General features: G+C 42.3%; 2 protein-coding genes across 2 annotated transcripts in view; both read right to left on the reverse strand.

The window, feature by feature from the left end:
• LOC142368394 (uncharacterized) overlaps positions 1-22,693 on the reverse strand; it is a 146,255-nt gene extending 123,562 nt beyond the window's left edge. Inside the window, exon 1 of the mRNA XM_075450524.1 lies at positions 22,676-22,693. The gene's annotated coding sequence lies outside the window, so the exon portion shown is untranslated. The remainder of the gene's footprint in view (positions 1-22,675) is intronic.
• Positions 1,152-11,002, reverse strand: LOC142369220 (protein translocase subunit SecA-like). Its single transcript, XM_075451520.1, has 2 exons — positions 10,879-11,002; positions 1,152-6,124 (listed from the first exon to the last, which is right to left on the reverse strand). The coding sequence occupies exon 2, from the start codon at positions 6,102-6,104 to the stop codon at positions 2,538-2,540; it is 3,567 nt and encodes a 1,188-aa protein (XP_075307635.1). The 5' UTR covers positions 6,105-6,124; positions 10,879-11,002; the 3' UTR covers positions 1,152-2,537.
• Positions 22,694-23,147: the final 454 nt, after the last annotated feature.

Genomic DNA, 23,147 nt, shown 5'->3' on the forward strand with positions numbered 1-23,147 from the left:
CCTTCGTACTTTTATGTGAACAATATGCCATTAGTGTGAGAACATACAACTTATGAAAGATGGGTTCAATTGGTTAGCAGAAGAAAGTTTAAAAATGTTAAAGCGATACAATGCAACTTCTCAAAAAGCCGACTATGGAGCTCCCCCTACAGGCTTGGAGGTAATGTACACTGTCGTAAATACAACACCCTTTCGCTTTCACGTTTGTTGACGAACAGGCGAGGAGTCAGAAGGTGCAAGCTATGTCGACCGAGAAGGTAAGAGTAATCAAATGTACCTGGGAGCGTGAGAGGGGTCTATTTGTTTTTGCGGTAGGTGTGCCAGAAAGCAAGTCGAAGTACTTCCGCTCAGCTCCTGGGCCGCTACCAGGCCGGTCCAGCAAAGTTACATAGCGCAGTTTTTCCAACTCAGACCCCCGAAGGGCATAGGAGACAGGCCAATCGTAATATTAAAACTCATTCTAGCCGCACAATTTTTTTCACGCTGTTATTTTAAGGTAGAAATGTTACATAGTATTGCTTTAAACAGAATTTTACAAACAAGCTGCTAATTAGCTTTCCTGTTTCATGTTTCTTCAACACATTTATGAAACTTGACTATAAAGGTGAATATAAAGCAAGATGGCGCATAACGCATTAAAATACTCTCCAGTCCATAAAGTTTGCATGTTTGCACACAAATGTTTTCGAAAAAAATATTCTTGTCAATTAGCGGAACAGTCGCACAACATGAACAACGGCTCAGAGCTAAAACTGTATTCTAAAGTGTGTATCTCATTAAATCAATTATTATATCTCATTAAATGTAACATAATATGCCCACAACAAATAACTGGAAAACAACAGGACTCCATGTAATGCAAGTAGGTACCATAATACACCACACAGTGGCAGTAATGACATGAATATGCAGCATTTAGCTACTGTTAAGCCTTCATGTGATTTTGTGTTGTGAGTAATGTGATACTTTGGCTCTAAAAAGAAGGCTTTAGAAATGTTTACCATAAAGAATGTGTACAAATCTAAAAGTTTGTTTTACAGTATGAATAATGTTACTGCATGTAGTTTTGTCAGACATGTTAAAGGCAGAGGTCAATAAACATCAGTCTGGTAATGAGATATTTTTTTTATTTTCACAAAATCAATTTCTATTTAAATTTTAATAGAAAAAATCACTCATCTGGAAATATTAGCTAAAAATGAACTGTTGTTAGTTTCCATTGACGATGGATTTAAGTATTTTTGTTCACACGTTCCACAAACTAAAATATGATGACAGTTTTGTTGTTCCAGTACAAAACTAACGTTAATCACGATGCAGCCAGAGAATAGGTAGCAGAATTATGTATTGTCTCTCTATGTTACAAAAGAAAAAAACATAGTTTAAAATGAATGATCAACTCAGAAATATAAAAGTGATTTATCTTGTTGTTGTATGAAGGTTACATTTATGTCTTAAAGCCAGACAAAAACATGCATGTATGGGGTGGTCTGTGGCGTAGTGGGTACAGCAGGCGCCCCATATACAAGAGGCTACAGTCCTCGCTGCAGCTGGCCCCGGAGTCCCGCATCGGACGGCCCTTTGCTGCGTGTTGTTCCCCCTCTCTCTGCTTCCTGTCTCTCTACATTGTCCTATCTAATAAAGGCATAAAAAGCCCAAAATAATAATAAGGAAATAAAAAACATGCGTGTATGATTTAAGCATGAATACATATCAATTATAATGGATACTAGACAGGTTGAATTGTGTATCAAAATGACAGGCGAAGAAAAGTATTCTGTTTTGTCAGTGACAATATGGTGTCTGCTCTGACTTCCCACAAAATGTTTTTTCACTGCTGACTAATGTGGTTTTACATCCACATATTTTTTTTTCCAAAGGTGAAAAATTTCTTCGAAAGTTGCATTAACAAAATAACAGGCAACAAGTTAACAACTTAACCGGTCAAAAGAGAGTCACTTTCTGAAAGTCGTTCAGTTTGTATCTTCACTATCTAAAGCCTCGTTTCCACTATGCAGTACGGTACGGATCGGGTCGGGTCGCTTTGGGGTCAGCTTGCGTTCCCACTGTACAAAGGGGACCGTCAGGGGTGGGCAGAGTGTGTGCCGAAGCATAAATAGCAAATAACATCCATAATTTAGAACAACCTCCAAGCTTCTTCAGCTTAATGCGACACTGGCTCGCGGTTCGGTTGAAACCACTCTCTGCCATTTTTGCGGCAATCAACTGGAAAACTTTTTCGTTTCGCACAGCGCCATCGAGCTCCCGCTGCACAGCCTCCTCACCAACAATGGAGAGCAGAGCCTGGAACCGGTCCTGTGTGCTAGGTACCCCAAGCAGAAGGGTTACAAACATGGTAACGGGCACCATGGGACCGGTACGCTTTCGTGGTAGTGGAAACACTGAAATAAGCGAACCGTTCCGAACCGACCCGACCCGACCCGAACCGGACTGCATAGTGGAAACGCGGCTTAACAACACTACTGTTAATATAAACTCTTGCTTCACTGCTCTGCTCAGTTGCTGAAAACATCTAATCATGACCGCACCATCCTTGCTATCTTTGAGAAAAGGCCACTCAGAGAAAACAGTGTGTCTAACACATAGATATTAGTCAGACCCTGAGCTTCTAGACTCCTGAGTTCATTGAAAACATCAAACAACGGGTGGCTGATGAGTTGGTGGCTCCCCAGAAGGTCTCTGGAAAGAGTGACCCTGACTGATGGTATGGTAAGGAGTACCAAGGGCAGAATATGTTCTGCTGAAGTGAGGAAGAAGACTAGCTTCTCTTCCACTTTTACATATCCACCTCTGTTTCTGGCCCTCTGTAGCTTTTGTATTGCTTCAGAAATGTTTGCTTTGAAAGACTCCAAAACTGTGTGCCTGGCCGCAATATGATGGTCAAACCTTGTCAAGTCGTTGGTTTGTTGGGTGCCGTATGTAGAAGTTACTTTGAGCTGCTTACAGTAGAGCTCCACAGACTTGAGAGCATTTTGCAAATCCTCCAGAGCTCGATTGATGCAGTCAGGATCCTGATGCTCGTTTTGCTGGGTTAACCATGCAAACGCTCGGTTGTAAAAAGCAACTGCAGCCCAACAGTGGTCCTCCTTTATGGCTTTAGTGTACATGTCGATGCTCTCAGAAAGCTTTCCCGTTTTTTGAAGCTCACTCCCATAGATGATGTAGTTGTGCAGGTTTGATAAGGGGGATTTTCCCTTCCTGAGTTTTTGCATGGCTTTGTTCAGGTCTTCTTTCAGACTGTGTTTCAGTGTATGGACGGGGTCTTTCTCATTGAATTTTGTGAGCAGCCACATGCCCCAAAACTCATTCAGTGCTGCCACATCTGACTCAGCTGGCTTGTTGTTGTGGCTTTTGTACAGACCATCGAGTACTTCCAGGTACTGGCTGAAGAGCTCCTCCTTCTTCTTCATGTTAGGGATGTGAGTCTCCGAGTAGCTTGACAGAGCTTCATCCACAGAGTCGTTTCTGAGCCTTTTAGCCATCATTATATCAGAATCAGACTTTTCAGTCAAAATATGTGACAGTAACCCAGACAATCTTTTACGTTTGTCATCGGTGTAGCTTTTCACATATTGTCTGAAGTGTATCCCAAATGCATATTGTTTAAATGAGGTGATATTGGTCATTTCGTCAAAGACAGACAAAAGTTTCCTTGTTAAAACAAGCTGTTGAAGCGGCTCTGGCAGATGGCTGGAACAGACAATGAGCTGAGCAGACCCAGGAGAGCCTTGTCTCGCAGCGCGACCAAAGGCCTGAGCCTCCACACGAGCGTTCGTGGGCAGGAAGGTCTGCACAACGAACAAACCTCCACCCATCTTTACTGAATCTGAGACTTTAAGGTCTGTTCCACGACCTGCGAGGTTTGTTGCTATGATGACATCTCCAGGTCCTAGATTCTTAGCGAAAATTGCTCTGTTGTCCATGTTGTTGTTCACATAAAGCGTTTTCTGTGGAACCTTATCCCCTAGAGCTCTGTGGAGAGTGTTTGCCCGCTTGATTGTCTCACAGATGACCAGAACAGCTCTTTGACTCCTGTATGGTTTGGTCTTGGTTTGTTCAGCAACAACATCACAGATTTTCTGAACCCATTCGTTTGCATCTATTGCAACCACTCCTTCCACCTCAAACAGCTTTCTGCGTACAAAATAAGGGATCTGACAGGTTTGGATACCCTCGTAGATCTTCTGCAAAGTCTCCGTCTCAGCTTGTTGGCCAAGAGTCCCCGACATTCCGTAGATCTGACTTCCGTACTTCTGGAGCAAGCTAACATTGGACATGTAGTTGGTGATGGCTGTCACATCATTCAGCTTAAACCCGTGTTTCATTTCCAGAAACTGATGCAGACCATCTGACCACTGCATGAAGTTTTCAACAACACCCGTGCATTTGTAATCCACTGGCACGATTCCATGTGTCTCCAGGACATATTCTTGACCCGTTTGCATGGTTTGTGCATCGAATGCATTTTCAATCCAAACTTTTAGTTTCAATTGGACCAGATCTGAGAGGAAGCCTGGGATGTAGCAGAGACTATCAGAGTCTTTCAGATCACATGGTGTGAAACGCAGAGCAGCTCTTATTTCTTCTTCTGCAGCTTTCAGCCTGCTGCTTTTGTCGGGGTACATGTACTTGCAGAAGCCTCCCTCCATCAAAAGCAGTGGTACTCGCCTCTGCCCATTTTCCCCTTGTGGCCTTTTGTTCAGCTCTTTTATTTCTCCATTTCTGCTCATGCTGTGCAGAGCAAACTGACAGGATGGGAATTTTGTCTCTATTGTCCTAATGAACTCGGCCAGGTTGTCATTAGTAACTTTTGCAGTTTTTACAGTGAAAAGGTTTGGCTCCCTTCTTATTTCTCTCACTGATCCTTTGGGCAGTACACCAGCTTCCTCTGCTAATTGAAGAAGAGCAAACTCATCAACATTTTTCTCCTTAATGTGTTCAGATACAACTTGATGAAAGGGGTATTTTCGCCCTGCAGTTGTCGCTCCGCTGATCTTACTGTACTGATTAACTGTGGCCCAAATGAAAGCCAAGAGTGGGTTGAGATGCCTCAAAGCAGGCATCTCACTACTCAAATAGACAACATGATGACCCTTGTCAAGCATCAAAGAATCCACTTCATCCACGATTGCGCACTGGAAAGTCCTCTTCCCAAATATGTCCATCCTATGAAAGTGGTGCCGAAGCCAGTCTCCAGCAAACTCTTCCACAGTACCATAAACAACTTGACACTCGTAGCACTTTTTTAAGGCAGCGTCGTCTTTGCTGATGTTGCAGTCCACGCTAATTTTCAACTCTTTATAAAATTCTTCCCACTCCGCCAAATCTCTCTGTGCCAGAACTGATGAACTCGACATGATGTCTACTTTATCTCCTTCCATAGCTCGAAAAGCTGCAAACATTGCCACAATGTACGACTTCCCCTCCCCCGTGCCAACCTGAATCAAACGCCCTGTTGTGGAGGAAAGAGCCATGAGGCACCAGCTCACCATCTGTGTCAGTCGTGGTCTGTATTTGGCTGTTTTTTGGACAGCCTCACAGATCCTCCTCAAGGCTTGTTTCAGCTCACTCTGCTGAGATCCATCATTGTGTGTAGTAAGAGTTTCATCAACCGATGACACAATATCTTTCACATCCTTTAAAAGCTTTTCATCGACTTGGTTTAACTTTTCACATCGGATTTCCTCAATGATCTCATCCAGTGTTTTCTCTTCATCTTTTGCCAAACATTCCTTGAGCTCTTCATCTGTTACATTCTTGTCTTGGAGCAGCTCCCTGAGAGTCTTTCTTGATTTAGATCGCCAGCCGGACGTAATGTAGTTCACTTCAATGCAGTGTAACATTTGCATTAGCCAGTTGAAAAGATGTGAGTTGTTATTTGCCGATGCCGACTTGAATCGTTTCAGAAGAGCATCGAACAAGACAGAGACATCATCTGGGCTCCATTTGATATTAGTAACTAGTCCCCGCAGCTTCTGGAGAACTTCTTCTTCATTATTTGCAGACAACAAACTCTCAGTAATGTGTAAAGTTTGATGTCTGTCAAACAGACTGATGTTGGAATCTCGGTCATTTTCAGCCATTATGTAGAAAACTGTCAAATCTGGTTAAAACAGAAGTGAAAACGCTATTTTTAGACAGTTTATTTGAAACAAATATTTTCACTTTTAAATTAGTGCAATCTGTGTGAAAATTAGCAACAGCAGTAAATTAAAATGGGCCTCATGCAACAACCATTCGTAGGAACAGATTTGTTCTTAAATCGTGCATACGAAAGATTTAAAGGGATGGTTCGCCTCTTTGGACATGAAGCTGTATGACATCCCATATTAGCAATATCATTTATGAACATTGACTTACCCCCTGCTGCGTGCTGTGAGCCGAGTTCCAGCCTCGTTTTGGTGTTGAAGAAAGTAGTCCGGCTAGTTGGCTGGGGCTTAAAAAATAAAGCGTTTTGCTTCTCAAAACAATGTGCGTTCAAAAGAGTAACGGTGCGTTCAGACCGGAATCTTTCGCGCGACGTGATTACATACAAAGTCAATGCAAAGACGCGAATAGACGCGGATTGGAGCCGGCGGCGCAATTGACGGTTTTGAGGCGGCGCGAATGAGGCAAATAACGCCGCGCGAGTGACAAGATGCGAATTCGCGCGAGTTCAGAAAATCCAACTTTGGCGAAATATTCGCGTCGCGACAGCCTATCAGCGTTGAGATTCTGGACGACAGTGACGTGGAGACAGATGGAGAGGCGCTCCGCAGCTGAGATGGAGTCGTGTCTGGGTCAGTGACATCATCCGTAGGTGCACTCGATCAGCTCGGAAAATTTCACCGCCTTCTCCAGGATTTGCATCTGGATGACGGCCGCTTCCAGCGGTATTTCAGGCTCACCAGGACCCAGGACCCAGGACCCAACTACAGGCGCTCCGCAGCTGAAATGGAGCGCCTGTAGTTGGTGTCCTGCCGAGAGATCACGGCACCGATCCTTCCGAGCAGGTCATCAAACTGGGTCCTGGTGAGCCTGAAATACCGCTGGAAGCGGCCGTCATCCAGACGAAACTCCTGGAGAAGGCGGTGAAATTCTCCGAGCTGAGTGCACATCCGGATGATGTCACTGATCCAGACACGACGGTGTGTGCGTTTCCGACGAATCTCGGACTGCCACAGCAGGTACAAGGACGTGATAGTACTTATATCAGCCATGGTTGATGAGAGAATGAAATGGATAGCCCCTTAAGCGAAAATTCGCTCGTTGTTTACTTGCGCGAATAAGCCGAGTAAATTCAACTACAACTGCGGCAAAACTCGCGCGAGTAACGCAGTGCGAAAATTCGCACCGCATCCAGTCTGAACGCACCGTAATACATTTGCATCACAAAATCGTTGTGCAGGAAAAAGTCAGACCTCACAATCGCTTGGCACCATTTTCTCTCTACCTTCGTATCACTGCGTGCTGTGTAGTCCGTGCAGACCGAAGTGCAGACCGAGCAGTCCCCTGCTTCCGAGCAGTAAACACCGTGAAACAGGCGTGGCAGGCGGCAGCACGCAGTGATACGAAGGTAGAGAGAAAATAGTGCCAAGCGATTGTGAGGTCTGACTTTTTCCTGCACAACGATTTTGTGATGCAAATGTATCACTCTTTTGAACGCATATTGTTTTGAGAAGCAAAACACTTTATTTTGGGGACCCGAGCCAACTAGCTACTTTTGTCAACGCCAAAATGAGGCTGGAACTCGGCTCATGGGACGCAGCATGGGGTAAGTCAATGTTCATAACTGATATTGCTAATATGGGATGTCATACAGCTTCATGTCAAAAGAGGCGATCTATCCCTTTAAAGGTGGGGTAGGGGATCTTTTTCTGGAACATTTTTTTACATATTGCTTGAAATACTCTTCACACCCCCATTGCAACCAATTAATTAAAAGTTTTGACACAAATATGAAAAGTTTTAGTGGCCTCTAGAACGTACAATCTAGGAAAAACACTATCCAATCATTGTGAACGGACCGTTCACAATGATTGGACACTGATGCCGTCTATCAAACTGCAATCTGCTCCTCCCTCCCCCTCCTTTCCCCTGTGCGCGTACCCTGCTCCGTGAACGAATTACGCGTCCAGAAGCTTGTCAGGAAGCTAAACTAGAGCCAGCTTGGCTAGCACCTAGCATTATTAAACGTATAGTTAGCATATACTAAATACTAAATACTAAACACGGCAACGATCGATGCTTGCTGTTGAAACAGCGCCCGTGCACCTTCGTGCTCGTGCGCGTTCATGTACTCTAGAGGCGTGCCTTCGGGGGGAAAGTGAAGAAAAGGGTTGGGACTTTTGACCTGTGTATTTTCAAAATGCAGCTTCGCTGGACTCAAAATCCAGTATCTCCTATCCTACCTTTAAGAGAATTTGCGCATTCACCAATTTTTTCGTATTTTACGTTTTCCTTCAGGTACGAACAGAATTTACGAGTGATCGTAGAAGTTTCATAAAATAGTCCGTTGTTATTCTAATCAAGTTTGCTTGACTATTGGATTGTATATTGAATTACTTTGAAGCAAACATAAATAAAAATATACATTATAGCCCATAATGATGCTAACATTATTCTGTTTGACTTAAATTATGCACTAATTGAAGGTTTATTTGAATCTGTATATAACAAGGTAAATGGGAAGTGTAACCAGCGGCTGACTTGCTACTTTTAGATGCCTTAGCGCCTCAGGCTCTTGAAGAGAACGTGTAGAGACCTCGCGGAGACAGACGAATGGCTGACATCGCGATTTAGATTGCCAAGGACTGTGCTGCTGCAAATATGCAGCTTGCTAGAGCCACAACTCCAGGTCCTCACCATCCTTGGATTTTTGGCCACGGAAACCTTTCAGAGGGAGATTGGAGACAGATCGGGGATGTCCCAGTCCTCTGTGAGTCGTACGTAGGGATGGGAATCGAAAACCGGTTCTTGTTGAGAACCGGTTCCCAGTGTTTCAATTCCTTAGAATCGTTTTACAATTTTGCAAACGATTCCCTTATCGATTCCAGTGGGCGCGAATGGCATCCAGTGCAGTCAACAGTAAACATGGCGCGGTACAAACGCTCGAAAGTTTGGTTACACTTCCCTAAAAAAGACGACAACAGGGCAACTTGCAAAGTGAATATTTCACCAAAGGGAGGAAATACTTATGCAATAATTATGAATGAATGTTTTCAATCCGCTCCGGACTAACGTTGGTGAATCTCAACCCAGCAGTAGCAACGTTAGCATGTCCTCGGCTAACACTACAGGTAACTAACTAACAAACACTGTCTATTATGTTAGCGCCATTAGCCTCATGTAAAGCACATTGAGTTGCCTGTAGTATGAAATGCGCTATATAAATAAAGATGCCTTGCCTTGCCTTGCCTTGCCTCATTGTAAAACCTGCTATTAGTAATGGTTAACGTTAAATGAATGCATTCTCATGCATTACATATAGATGACCATCACCAGAGACAGAGTCTGAGTGGCTCAGAGCCAGAGGCTGGTGGTGCTACCCCCAGTTCACATCTACCTCCAGCTTCTCCTTTCACCAGAGCAGGGAAGAGTTAAATTACCCAGGCCATGATAGACCAATGTGGACCTCACCGTTGTTGGGTTTGTAAGGTCATGACTCGTGTTACTTCTAAACTAAACAAAGTTGATGCCAATTGACCGTTTTTCCCCCAAATGAGAATCGATAAGGGAATCGATAAAGAACCGAATCGTTAAGCAGAATCGAAAATGGAATTGGATTCGTAAAAATTTGATCAATTCCCATCCCTAGTCGTACGTTCCCCTTGGTCATCAAAGCTCTCATCAGTTTATCCCCCATGGTACATCAAATTCCCATACACCGCTGTCCAACAAGTACAAATTAAGAGTGACTTTCATGCCGTGGCTGGACTGCCAAACATAATCGGAGCAATAGACTGCACACATATACACATTAAAGCACCCGTGCTGTTGTGGAGCGCACTGAGCTGAAGGCCAGGTGGGTGCGTCTTGATACAGCGGGGGGCAAACTGCTCTATAGCCCAGAAAATAGAATAGAATAGAATAGAAAAATACTTTATTCATCTCCCAATGGGGGAAATTCAAAAGCATGCCAGCTGCGTTTTGCACAATATTGCCATGAACGAGGGTCTCCCACAACCTGAACCAGCTCAAGCAGACCAGAAGGTGTGGTGCCAGAAGACCCCCCTCATGGACCGCCCCATCGAAGAGCCATCATGATGAGGCACCAACTGATCGCACGGCTTTAGTTGCAGTCATCCAGCACCTTTTTAAGCCATTTTCATATCAAACCATTTCAAACCACTTCTTTCTTTCACGGAATTAACAGCAATCATAATAACTTCCCATTTCTTCACTTTAGCAGGTTCTGTAATTCCACTGCTGACACTGCTAAAAATGACAGATTTTCCTTTCTGGATCTCTGAAAGCAGAACTTCAATCTCAGAGCCCGTAAAATTGTTCTTTTTGTGCCTTGATGCCGTTCTCATGACTCAACACTCAACACTTCCTGGCACAGGGAGAGGAAGCGAAGCCTTATGTGGTATTATTGTGGGCACGTGCACTTAAATACGCATAGGTAACATTCATCATTTTTCAGTTTTCACACTTTATCCGAAGTTAAGAGCGTTTGTTGAATCTGACAGAAATTTAGAATAAAAATACGAAAATCTTCTTGCATGAGGCCCATTGTTATTGTATGTTTTTATGCTTAAATTAAAATGCACATTTTTTTCTATTACTCAATCAAATAGAATTATTACTATCTGTTGCTTTATGAGTATTTTTGTTATTGCTGTAATACATGAATTATGTAAGTAATCAGCTACTTACCTGCTGGGAAGATGAGAACGGTTAGAGGTGATGCATTTCTTCACAACGCCTGAGACTGTCTGATGCTCATGAGCAAACCCCTGTCTTTTATTTCCTTTGGTTTTGTTTGTCTTTGGACAGGCATACCTGCGCTCCGCCTTTAGGGAATTACCTTCCTTTCGATTTTGACTTCTTCGAAATGGGTCATTTACTGTACGTGTGGATGCAAATCAACCACGTAAGAAGCCAGCCTGATTTTGCAAAAAGATTTTTTTAGTCCTTCTGCAAAACACTATTCTTAAATGTGGACGAACGACCCTTACATCATCACATCATAATCGTAAACATCCCATATTCACCTTGTACAGCATCAACTTTTCACACAAGCAAGTAGAATTCATTTAGTTTGATGTAAGTTATCTTCGGATTGCTTTTTTAAGCATTTAAAATCTGAAACACTGAAATTATGTGTAAAGCTTTAAATAGAACCACTTTCTTTCTACTTCACCTTTACGTTCTGTTCTTTTGTGTTACAGCTGAACATGATCGCCATAAACAGAAAAACAGGTGAACTGATTGTTTGGCAAACACGCACCATGTCTCGGGCAAACTTGTTTTCCCTCATTTGTAAACGCTCGACAAGCATCAGCGATCTCTGTCCGGTTTTCCTTTTGCTTTATTAATCTTTTGATCAGCCCAAAATATGGCCTTTCCATGAGCAGATGGAAACATGTCAGACGTTAAAATGCCTGTGTGTTTTATACAGGCTACGGCCGAGTTTGGGATGGAAAAGCTGTCAACATTCTGCCATGCTTTTATGAGATTGCTAAGAATTAAAAAAAAAATATATATATATATATTCATGTATTTCTGTTTCACAAGGCACTGAAAAATAATAATATTCACACGTGATTCAGACTAAATATGAAGAAGAAGCGATGATTTCTACGCTCATCCAAAGATTTTTAAATGAAGCTTAATGTTGCTTCTGCTTTTGGGACTGTTTTTAGATCATTTATAGCACACTGAAGCAGAATTTTCTTTCTTCTTTAAAAACTTTTTTTTACCTCTGTTAGTCCAGTGTTGGCTTCCTGCCCCAGTGTGCTAACAAGTTAGTTAACCGTGTGATAGTTCCTGTGTAACGTTTCTTGCATTGATGCTAATAGTAAGGAGAAATAACACTATGATCGACAGTTAAAAAGATTAAAAAACAAGTGAATAAAATCAAATGTTCTTGTGTGGCTGATTTCTCTGTGTGACACAATGAACAAATGTACCGTAACTTCGTTTTCAGCATAAATATTAATACTAAAAACTATAAAAAAAAATTGAAATTTGAAATTTGATTGTGAAATAATCAGGTTAAAAAAACCAAAACCATATCAGATTTGCTTGGACAGTTATTGCTGCCATCGGCCCCACCCTGTCAGTATTCTTCCTGTTACTTTCTGTTTTGTGTGGGCTGGCAGAACTGCTGACAGCCATAAAAAGAAAATAGATCCTCTGGTTGTTTGGTAAACCTGGGGAAAAAAACAATTGACAAGCCTCAGCCATTTCTGTGTTTTCTTTTAATTTCTTAATGTAGCAGCATAGAAGTGCCCCTTCTATGTTATTACTGCTGATTGCCATGAGTGCTGCTGAGCGGCCAATCACAGAGGTGGCGACTATAAAAGCGCCGGCCCTCCGACAGGTTCCTCCTCTGCGTTACTGTCAGGTTCAAATACCTACAAATTCATAAAGAAGAGAGAGAGAGACGTTTAGGATTTTTACTCATGAGGACAGCGATGAGGAGACAACTTCTTACACACCCTCTAAAACCGCTCTGAAGCTTCTCCTCACGCCTCCTCCATTTTATTCTGAAAATGGGTGTGTACAAACAGCTCTCAAAAGAAGGGAAGGGGGATCCAGTTTCAGGCCGGACCAGACCACATTCCTAACAGTTTTTGATTTCTTTATTTCTGCATTTCCTAATTCTTTCTTTTGCAGGTGCTGGTGGCATCCCCCTTTCTGTTTTTTTTTTTTTTGCTTCGTTTGGGAAGCAGGTCTACTTTAGCGTGCGTTCGATTTTACTTTTGTCCAAGTGTGATTCCTTTAAGCCAAACTTTTATACACTAATAAAAGTTGTATTTTTTTAACATTGTCTCATGCTGCCTGAGTGACTTACCTGTGTGCCTTTAATATGGCAAAAGCCCATCACCTCCAACTAAACCTCTAAAACTGAACTGCTTGTCTTCCCAGCCAAACCAACCATACACCACAGCATTTGCATCCAAACTGAATCCCAACTCCATCAAAGGTAGATAGAAACTTGGGTGTCATGATTGATGACACCCAATATCATGTATACACAGCTCCCAATTGGCTGTCTACTCTGTATAATCTCGTCTTCTCTTCCACGAGCACTTAAATAAACTCAGGAAAACTGAGCTGTTGCGTCAAAGAGTCTTAATTTTTACTGAAAGCGAAGCACACATTAAAGCAATTTGCTGAGCCTCACAGTTTTTCTATGTGTGATAGGAGACTGCTTTGGTTGGCGTGTTGATGACGTCACGATTTCGTGCCGGCTATGTATAGTGGCGCAAGTCGATGCGCCAGTACATTTGATCTATGAGTCCCAAAGCAGTTTATTGACCCTCTGAGCTATGACTCCTCTTGTTTGTGCTACTTTTTTGGCACTTTTTACCCGAGACTGATGACTACAGACACTATCTTTTAGATTTCCAACATGTTTCCTGTGAAGCAGCTTTGCTCATCAACAGTCTTTGGTTTGTTTAGCTGCTTGGTGTTGGGTTGGGACTGTTCTGTCTCATGCTCTGTATCCTAATAAAGTCTCTGACTTGTTGTTTTCAAAATATGAAGAGTGATAAAAATTGAGTGGAACCTGGAAAAAGGCTTGAAGTCAGTCCTGCTGCCTTCACAAACTGCTCTCTATCAGAAAGAGCTGTTCTTCCTGACAGTAATCTTGTCTTTCTTGAAGTTTTTGTATCTTTTATTTTCAGTTTTGGCCTTCAAAATATTATCTGGTAAAGACTTGAACTTAGTCCCAGAGACTTCCCAAACTGATCTCCAACAGTTTGTGCTATGTGACCACAGAGCTGAGCTGCTTCGTAAGCACATTTCAGCCTTCAGAAAATCCCTTTCAGACTTTTTGCCTTCTGCTAACAGCCTGAGCTGTTGAATAAAGAGTTTCACTCTTTACTTTGAGAGTGAAGCATGAAAATGTTTCAGTCACGAGCTGTGACAGCTGACAGCTCCACCAGCCTGAGCAAATTTACTCTTTAATTAAATCCTGTGTCTGTGTCTGCCGTTCAACTTCAGTTTAATTCCACTTATTTGTTGCAAACATCAGAGAACAAAACAGAAACAACAGTGAGTTCAATACGAGTACAACATTTGTATAGTTAATATGAGCACAAGCAGGTCTGCAGAGCAAATGTACAAAAACTAACGGGAACTGGTTCATATGAAACCTCAGCAGCTCCTCGTGAGATGGACCAAACTCATCAAACGTAAATCCGTCATATGCTCAGATCCGGAAGGACAGCTCGCCTTCTGCGAAGACATTTTCTAATATGACAGTTCAGTTAATGAGCAACATCTAAGCAGTGTTTATTTACGTTCAGTCACTCGTAAATAAAAAAAAAAACAAAAGTCTACGCTGTTATCAGGTCAAATATCTTTATATTACGTCTGTTAATAGCATTTTATTTTGAAAGGTACCACCGGAAGTGTCAGTCATTTGTAATATCTCTAGCTTTACTTTTTCTGTAGATACCATTTGTGGCCACTAGGGGGCAGAAACGCCCTGCTCACAGTATAAAGACTGAATCTGTGGACTGCAGCTGGTTGCCTTTATCATATTAACTAAATGACTTTGTAACAGATTTCACTCCATTTCAGACACAACGGGAGTGAAATCCTATATTTATGTATATAATATATTTATGTATATAATGACGTACTTTTCTTGAGAAATTTACAATTTTTTGTATGTAACATATTCCCATTTCACATATTTGATGTTTTGTTTTGACTTGGAGTCTTCATTTAGAAGACATGAATCTTGAATCTGGTTTTCCTTTTCCTGCCTCAGCTCATGTCCCACACTCCAGATCCGCTCAGATCCACAAGGACAGCTCGCCTTCTCCGGAGACATTTCTTTAACCTGACAGTTCAGTTGATGGACAACATCTAAGCAGTTACTGTTGGGTCTCTGAGAGAAACGTGATGTTGAGGCGCACTCAGCCGCCCACAACCATCTCTTGTCATTTTTCTTTTTGTCATCCAGGACCTTTCATCTTCATCCAGGGACTTGCACCACACAGGACTTAATCCGGAACCTGCAACATACTGATGGGAACCTACCTGCCATACCCACCACACCACAGGTCCTTTCACATTTCAACAGCTTTTCGGGATCCTTTCCTATCTGACCTCTGACTGTTGGACTTAAAACACATTCAAATTCTTCATTTAACAATAATTCTGCTGTCTCTGACAGTTGAACCCACAACCTCTATCCCTGCAGACAGTTTCCAACCTGCTGAGCCATCTCATCCTGCTTTAACCTATCCTTCCATAGCACATTTCATTCTTCTCTTTGGGCTTTACACTCAGATGTCTTTTATTAAATCCCCACTTTGAAAACAACTTGTGACCATTCAAAGACTCTCAGCTATCTCACCACAGTGATAAACAAACATTTCTCTTTCAACTGTGTGCTACTGAGCTTTAAATACTTTTTTACTGCCTGGGGATCGATCCCCAACTTCTACACAGCTGACAAGCGCTCCAACGCCCGGAGCTAAAAGGCCACAGTGAATAATCCTGGGAATTCATTTGGATGCTTCATTTCTTTAACACTTCCGTTCACAAACCTCCTCCTCTGATTCAATACAAACTCCAAACCTTTTCTCTCACTCGTCGTGGTGGCAGCAGCTTCTCCCATTACAGTCACCAACACCTGAATGCCAGCCCGGAGGCTTTAAAACATCACTTTACAAAGCAGCCAGAGCCGCGACTTTCACTCCTGATCGCTGCTACAAAGACGATTTCATTGTTTCCAGCAGCTGGCTGGATTCTGGCTCTTCTGTGGGTTACAAACATCTTCACTCTGTGTGTGTGTGTGTAAATGTGTGTTAACAAAGCACACTGAGACCATAATCAAGCAAAATTTAATTTCTACTCCATGAAGGAAAATAACAGCATGGGCTGGAGCTCTCACATGTCAGAACTTACTGATACACACAGAAACAGGGTGTTTCACAAACCCTGCATGAGACACACGTCCCTTTTTCAGTCGCTGACCTCACACAGAAACACAAGCTAAACATGTATTTACAGACAGAAATACAACACCCAGCACCTGCTAAAGGACAATGAATCATTTCCCATCACTTCTCTCCTTTTCACTTTATATGTTAATATTAATCACTCAGAACAACAAATACAAATTTACTTCACTCATAACTAAATATAACATCCCTCAGAAACATCAAATGTGTTCATTCACATTCACACAAAATAAAAGAAATAACAGGAAACTAATTAACCGTCACTTTCAGAAGGAGCTTCAGAGATAGAAGGAGCGAGCCAGAGATTTCAATCTAAAGCGAGCCGTAGCATTTGATGACCGACAGACTTTTCTATCGTTCGCACAATAACGCCTCTGAGACGAGGTAGAAGTGCTGATATGGATAACCCAATATAAGTGAAACAATCAACGCTTTCCATTTACCAAACAGAATCAAACCATCCTGGAAGGAAAGCATCCACACCTGACTTTTCAACAGAGGCCTTCCAAAGCTCTGCGAACACCAACATCTGATGCTCATTGTTCAGCATGAAAGTACAGCAACAAACAGCTCCACACTCAGCCACCAACACTCTCACAGAGCAAACACGATGCTGTTTTCACAGGGAAAAAAGCTGATGTGACCATCTTCTCTGTGGTCAACAAAGTGACATTTGTTCAAGTCTGTTCAAGCAGAGGATGTCTGACAAGTTGATGCTGAGGGTCTCCTTGGTCAAATCCCCTTAAAAGTAAAAAAACAAAAACAAAAAAGCACCTCATCTCAGGCCCATCTTTTGCCGTATTTTCAGTGCTGGAACATGAACACCAGCTGTTTCTGAATCAGGAATCTGAGCCGCATTCGGAGAAAGTGCCTCTGGTCAGCGACACCTTTCTCTGGAGAAAACAATAAAACTATTACAATGCAATACGATAACTTATGCAACAACAAAACAAAAATGACCAAATGCAGCGTCATACCTGCCTGTTCTCAGTCTTCCTTCAAGTTGTCCTTCAGCTCCTGGGGATCCCGGCCTCCTCCTCTCAGCCTGCTGCTTCTTTACAGCCGCCTCGGCTTTCTTACTTCAGTTCATCTGGACCCAAACACAGCGGCGGTGTCTTCTGAGCCAGGATGTAGAAGAGAAGGGGCGCGTTGTCCAAAGCCTGAAAACAGACACAGTGAAGAGAGAAACGCTGCACGTTCACTCAGAACACAACGGAAGTTCGCCAGGCCACTAGGGGGTCTCGACCTTTGGGAAAGAGGTACGACTATGGAGTACCGAAGGAGAAGAAAGTCAAAAGGTATGTTGTCCTTCATGTCTTTTTTTAAACACTTGACATAAAGACATAAAGGACAACGTACCTTTTGACTCTCTTTTCCTTCGGTACTACGGTCGATCACCCATAGTCGATCCCACATTGGTTGAGACCACCTAGTGGCCTGGCGAACTTCCGTTGCGTTTTCTCTCTTGCGTGTGTTTTGAAGTTTGCGTCGCGTGTGCACCACATTTTTCTCTTGCAGCGTTTTACTGTTGGATTTGTTTTGCCGTTTGCAATGCGTTTGCACGTGTCGGCCACCGTAGTTGTGGTGGAGGAGAGAAACATCTAAAACATGCAGGGCAGTGGGTCCTGAGGACCACAATTGAGAAAGCTTCGCTTTTCAAATTTAACAGCGCTCCTGCTTACTTGAAATCAATTTCTGGTAGAAATCAACTTTTGGCACGACGCCGGTCATTTTTGCCAAATTGTCTGAATGCTGAATGTCGTTGGTGCTCAGATCCCCAAATTGCTGCTCCTTGATTGGATGGTTGGTTGACGCGTGGGTGGGCACCGGGTTGATTGGCAAGTCAGTGAGCAAAGTGCTGATTGGCTATTCACTCAGGCGTCAAAACAGTGTCAAAATTCATACTTGTAGCTTGTGTAGTGGCTATTCGTCCTCTTGTGTCAATAATCAAAACTAAAAAAATGTCAAAATCCTAATAAACTAAATTAAATCAAACGGCCACTGAGGCACATAGAGAGTGAATTTACGCAGGTAAATTGAGTCCATTGTCCAGGCAAAAAAATTAGGTTTCTTTAGGTTTATTTCTCCAAACACAAGCAAACAAACAAAGAACAATGGCCTTTGTCGCCTCTCTTACCCTGGTAAAAAAAACTATTAGCCCTCCCAGGTGCCCTGCTCACCTGTGACTGCCTGCTCATCTAAATAAACTCTCCCAGTGCACCCCAGCTTTCAAAATAACAGCATCATTAAATACCCAAATTAATTCAAACAATACTAACTATCATAAACAACCAAAAAAGGTGTATTCCCCAAACTAAACCCACAAAAGATGACTAAATAATAAATGAGCCAAATATACAAAATAAGAAATAGATCCTACAACTTGAGTTTTGTAAACATGTAACTTCAGGGTCACCCTTGAAGGTGGGAAATTTGCGTGTACGTCGGATTTAGTTTTACACATGCACAAAATATTCCCACAGATACAAATATGTTTTACACATACACAAACTGTTTTTAGAACTCCAAAACTTTGTTACACATGTGAACATCATTGTACAAGTGCAAAATGTTTGATCCCATACACAAGTTAATTTGATTTTTTTTTATATATAAATTTTTTTTATTTTATTTTAATTAATTCATTTTTCTTTAGTTCATTTGATTTAAACGTTTTGAAGCGCGAGGATATCGGCACACATCAGGGAGAAAAAAACACATCAAAACAACGAAGAAAGACATTTACATTTACATTGTTGTTTTTTTTAATGACACGAGTTCGTGTTCGGCGCATAATTGAAGGTAACTGCGCGTGAATTTATACCATATACCATTGTTCGTTGCACTTTCGTCAGTTTATTCGCTGAATCACTAAAACAACACGCGCATCCCCTCATCTGTCAGCGGCAGCGTCACGCGAACACGCCTGGACCACTCCGCCCGGTTCAGCTGGCGGAGGACGACCGGTCCGCCCGCATTGAGGTGAGGGCCGTCAGGAACTGGCAGCTCCGTCACTTTCTCTCAACCAGCGGAAATGGCCTTATTCTATCTTCAGAATAAGAGTGCTAAACTCTCAACATGTAAACAAACAAGCACATAGCGTGTTTACGCCACACACAAAAAAAAAAAATGATCCCCCGACATTCGGAAATGTGAACGTTACTCCCCTGTCCTGTTAACCGTAAGAAAGACAACAGGTAGGCGGAATTATGTTGTTGTTTAGCATTCGCAATATTACGCGATACCAGAGAATGTCTAATGGAAGAGAACTGCCACTCTCGGTAACTTCCGGTTTCTGAACTGGTGTCTCTGTCCATGTGAGGGCGCTCGCGGGCGAGTCCAGAATGAATGGGGGTCTATGGGGGTTGCACCCTAAAAATCCACTTTTCTCAGGATATAATTTTTTGTCAAGTAATTTGAAAGTTGCATTCAAAAGGGGGGACTAAAAAAATACACTCGGCTGAATATTGCATTTTTGAAGTTCAATTATCTGTTCTAAAAAGCCGTTCAAAAATGGTGATGACGTCACAGATTGCGTACGTTCTGCTTTACAGCAAGTTCTGAGTCACTGGCAATTCAGCACGGTCGGGCACATGGCAGTAGCTTTTAGAGGTAAGACTATCGGCTAATCAGAGAAATAAGTTACTATACACAAATATTAACTTAAATATTAATAGCGGGAAGGTCCTCCTTAAGATTCTGTTTCATATTCCATTCTGGACATCCACTGCTTTGGCTTCAGCTGCCATCAAGCGGGGTCTCTGGTCGTAATCAGTCGCATGTCCGTCACTGACCAATCAGCATTCATTATCAGAATGCTAGCGTGTCATGGCCACCAACGACCCAAACTGAAAGAAATTGAAAGGACATAAATACTCATTAATTCGACTTTCGACCTATAATCTATATTGAACTTGCCGAATCTAGAATAAAATATGCGATGTTTCAACGACAAGCAGGTGAAATAAATATATTTAGCCGTTTAGCCCCATAGACCCCCATTCATTCTGGACTCGCCCGCGATCACCCCCAGTGGAATTCTGGTGGGACTGCAACCAAGTTCGATACAATGGGGCTTACGGAGAGTGGCAAGGCTCTCCGTAGACGGGCTCTGGCGATACAGCAAAGGAGAGCGTGATGCTGAAAGTGGTCTTATTTTGAAATTCTCGGTGCAGGAAGTTGGGGGATTAGCTCGGTAAACTTGACGCAGGTGCGTCAGCTGGGAGGTGATTATAAGTTGTGTCGATGCTCTGTTGTGTTCTAATGCGAGAAAAACTTTGACCGCCCGCCGGATAGAGCTCCTCTGTGGGGAAATATACTGCTGTCTGAGTGAGAAACAAAAAGCTGCCATCAAACCGACTGCGAGCTGCACGCCATGGAGAAACAACCGCCGTAAGTGTCGGAAACGCTGAATTCACAAATAAACATGAAGCGTTCATTTAGGCGTTCAGAGAAAGGAGTTTTTAGTGTGTCAGACGCACTTTTAGAGGCTATTATAAGTGTTGTTTTTAATTTTTATATATTCGTTTCTTAGGAAAATGGCGTGGAAGGAGACGAGTACGGGAGAAATTCGGCACTTGCAGAAACTACAACTGGGATTTCGGCCTTCAGGCTCCTTCTCGACTGGCCCCGCTGGCACCAAACCTGTTATTTCACCCTTCACTAATAGATGGAGCGTTCCCTTCCTGGCAGGCGCGGGGTATCAGAACAATCATGGACCTGTATAATGATGACATATTCTCATCTTTCCAGGAGCTTTCAGAGAAGTTTACTCTTTCTAAAAATAACTTTTTCAGATATCTACAGATCCGTAGTTTTGTTAGAAATGTTTACCCCAGCTTTCCTAATTTACCAGAACCTACTGGCCTAGACCCATTCTTGACCCCGCTGCCTGCTACGAGGGGCATGATCTCGGTGCTGTATAATCTCATTCACTCTTTAAACCCAGCCCCACTCCGTACTATTAGGACGCTATGGGAGAATGATTTACAATGTGAACTTGCGGATGATGTTTGGGATGAGTGTCTGCGGCGAGTCCATTCTTCCTCCATATCTGCTAGGCATGGGTTGCTACAGTGTAAGGTTCTTCATCGCTATCATTTTACTAAAGTCCGATTGTCTAAAATATATGGTGATGTTGATCCTATTTGTGATAGATGTCGCCAGCTCCCAGCCACCTATTTTCATATGCTTTGGGCGTGCCCTTCACTGAATACCTTTTGGTTGGAGATTTTTAATACTATCTCACAGATCACCTCAGTCTCTTTTACACCGTCTGCAGTCACTGCCCTATTTGGGGTCACCCTCATACCTGCTGTACCAAATTATAAGAAGAGCCTGGTAGCTTTTGTAACCCTCTTAGCTAGACGTCTTATTTTTATGAAATGGAAATCCAGGACCCCGCCAACTAGCCATGAATGGATAAAGGACATTCTTTACTTTATTAACATGGAGAAAATTCGTTGTACACTGAGGGGATCATCCGCTGCTTTCAGGAAAACATGGGGGGCATTTTTTGAGTATGCAAATAAGTTGACTTTTCCTAATATCCCAAACTGACAAACAACCTCTGTCCACGGTCTGATCTGTTTTAATGACATGCTTTGTACAGATACATGTGATACTTTAATGTGACTTTGATGACTTTAATGCCATTTGTATAACTGTCTAATTGTTCATTTAATATAGGTGACCTGCTTTGTTGTTGTTTTTTGTTTGTTTGTTTGTTTGTTTTGTTTGTTGTTGTTTTTGTTTGGTTTATCATTTTGTTTGTTTGTTTATATATTTATATACAAGTGTCTTGTACATTGTCTGTCTCCATTTGAATGTGGTGATGATAATATTAATGAAAAACTCGACACTTGTTTTCCTGTAACTGTCATTTATGTGATGAAAATTCAATAAACAAAGTTTTGAAAAAAAAAAAAAGAAACTACAACTGGGGAAAAGCGACCTGTGAGTGAAACTGAAATTGGGTCTGTGGTACGAAAGGATGTGTAGTTTGGTTTCAGAGCTGGTTTAGGTTTAGGAGCGCTGATTGGCAGTGGCGGCTGGTGATTCAATTTGTTGGGGGGGCGCAGTTGCGCGTGACGGGTCAAATAGCACCTCACAATCAGAACACAACACAAAAATTCTAAAAACCACCTAAACTAGACCATTGTTCAAGTATTAATACAATTAGAGAGATACTTTGGATATTGTTGACCTTAAATAAAGAGTTTGGGGACAGAATAGATAAAGAAATATAGGCTACTGTAATTAGAATAGATCACATGTTATACCATAACCACAACATAATGGTAGGGAGGGATGATGGTTCTGAATTTCCTATTCTATTGCAAAATGTACAAATATTCAGGAAAAACAAAGACCACATTAAAAGGTAGGTGTGTCTAATGTTTTGAGGACTAATATAGAAGACTGGATCAATTCTGATGTTTTTAAATGTGCTATATAAATAAAGCTGACTTGACTTGACTGCACTGAAAAATGGACAACAACTAATTTCTACAACAGAGACTCACCTCTGCAGCAATCCTACTGTCTGTGGTCTTCTTCCCCGAGAGCCCGGCGCTTCCTCGGATGCTTGCTTGATGGACGTGATTGATTCGATTGTCCAATCACGTTAAGCTTAAAAATACGGAAAACTCTGCCATTGGTCTGGGCGCACAGAGATGCGAACTAGAATCAATTTTTCATGTGCCAATGAAAAGCTGCCTCTGCTTGTTCGCGATAAAAAAGTTTGCTAGCTCTCATAGACTCCAGTGTTACCGGCGACCTGGAGGAGGGCTTTATATCCAATAGCAAATAGCAAGCCTAGCTTAAAGTCGAAAGCATTTAATGGTTGCTGGCAGTGGCATGTAGCCTACAGCAGAGTCTATCACACCACTGCACGAGTAAAAACGCAATGTACACATGTATAATTAATTTCATATTTGTTATGGTTGATTCACGGGAGGGGCGGCGCTCTAGCGCCCTCTATTGACCAACCGCCAC

The sequence above is a fragment of the Odontesthes bonariensis genome, chromosome 19, assembly GCF_027942865.1.
Source record: "Odontesthes bonariensis isolate fOdoBon6 chromosome 19, fOdoBon6.hap1, whole genome shotgun sequence".
NCBI classification, from domain to species: Eukaryota; Metazoa; Chordata; class Actinopteri; order Atheriniformes; family Atherinopsidae; genus Odontesthes; species Odontesthes bonariensis.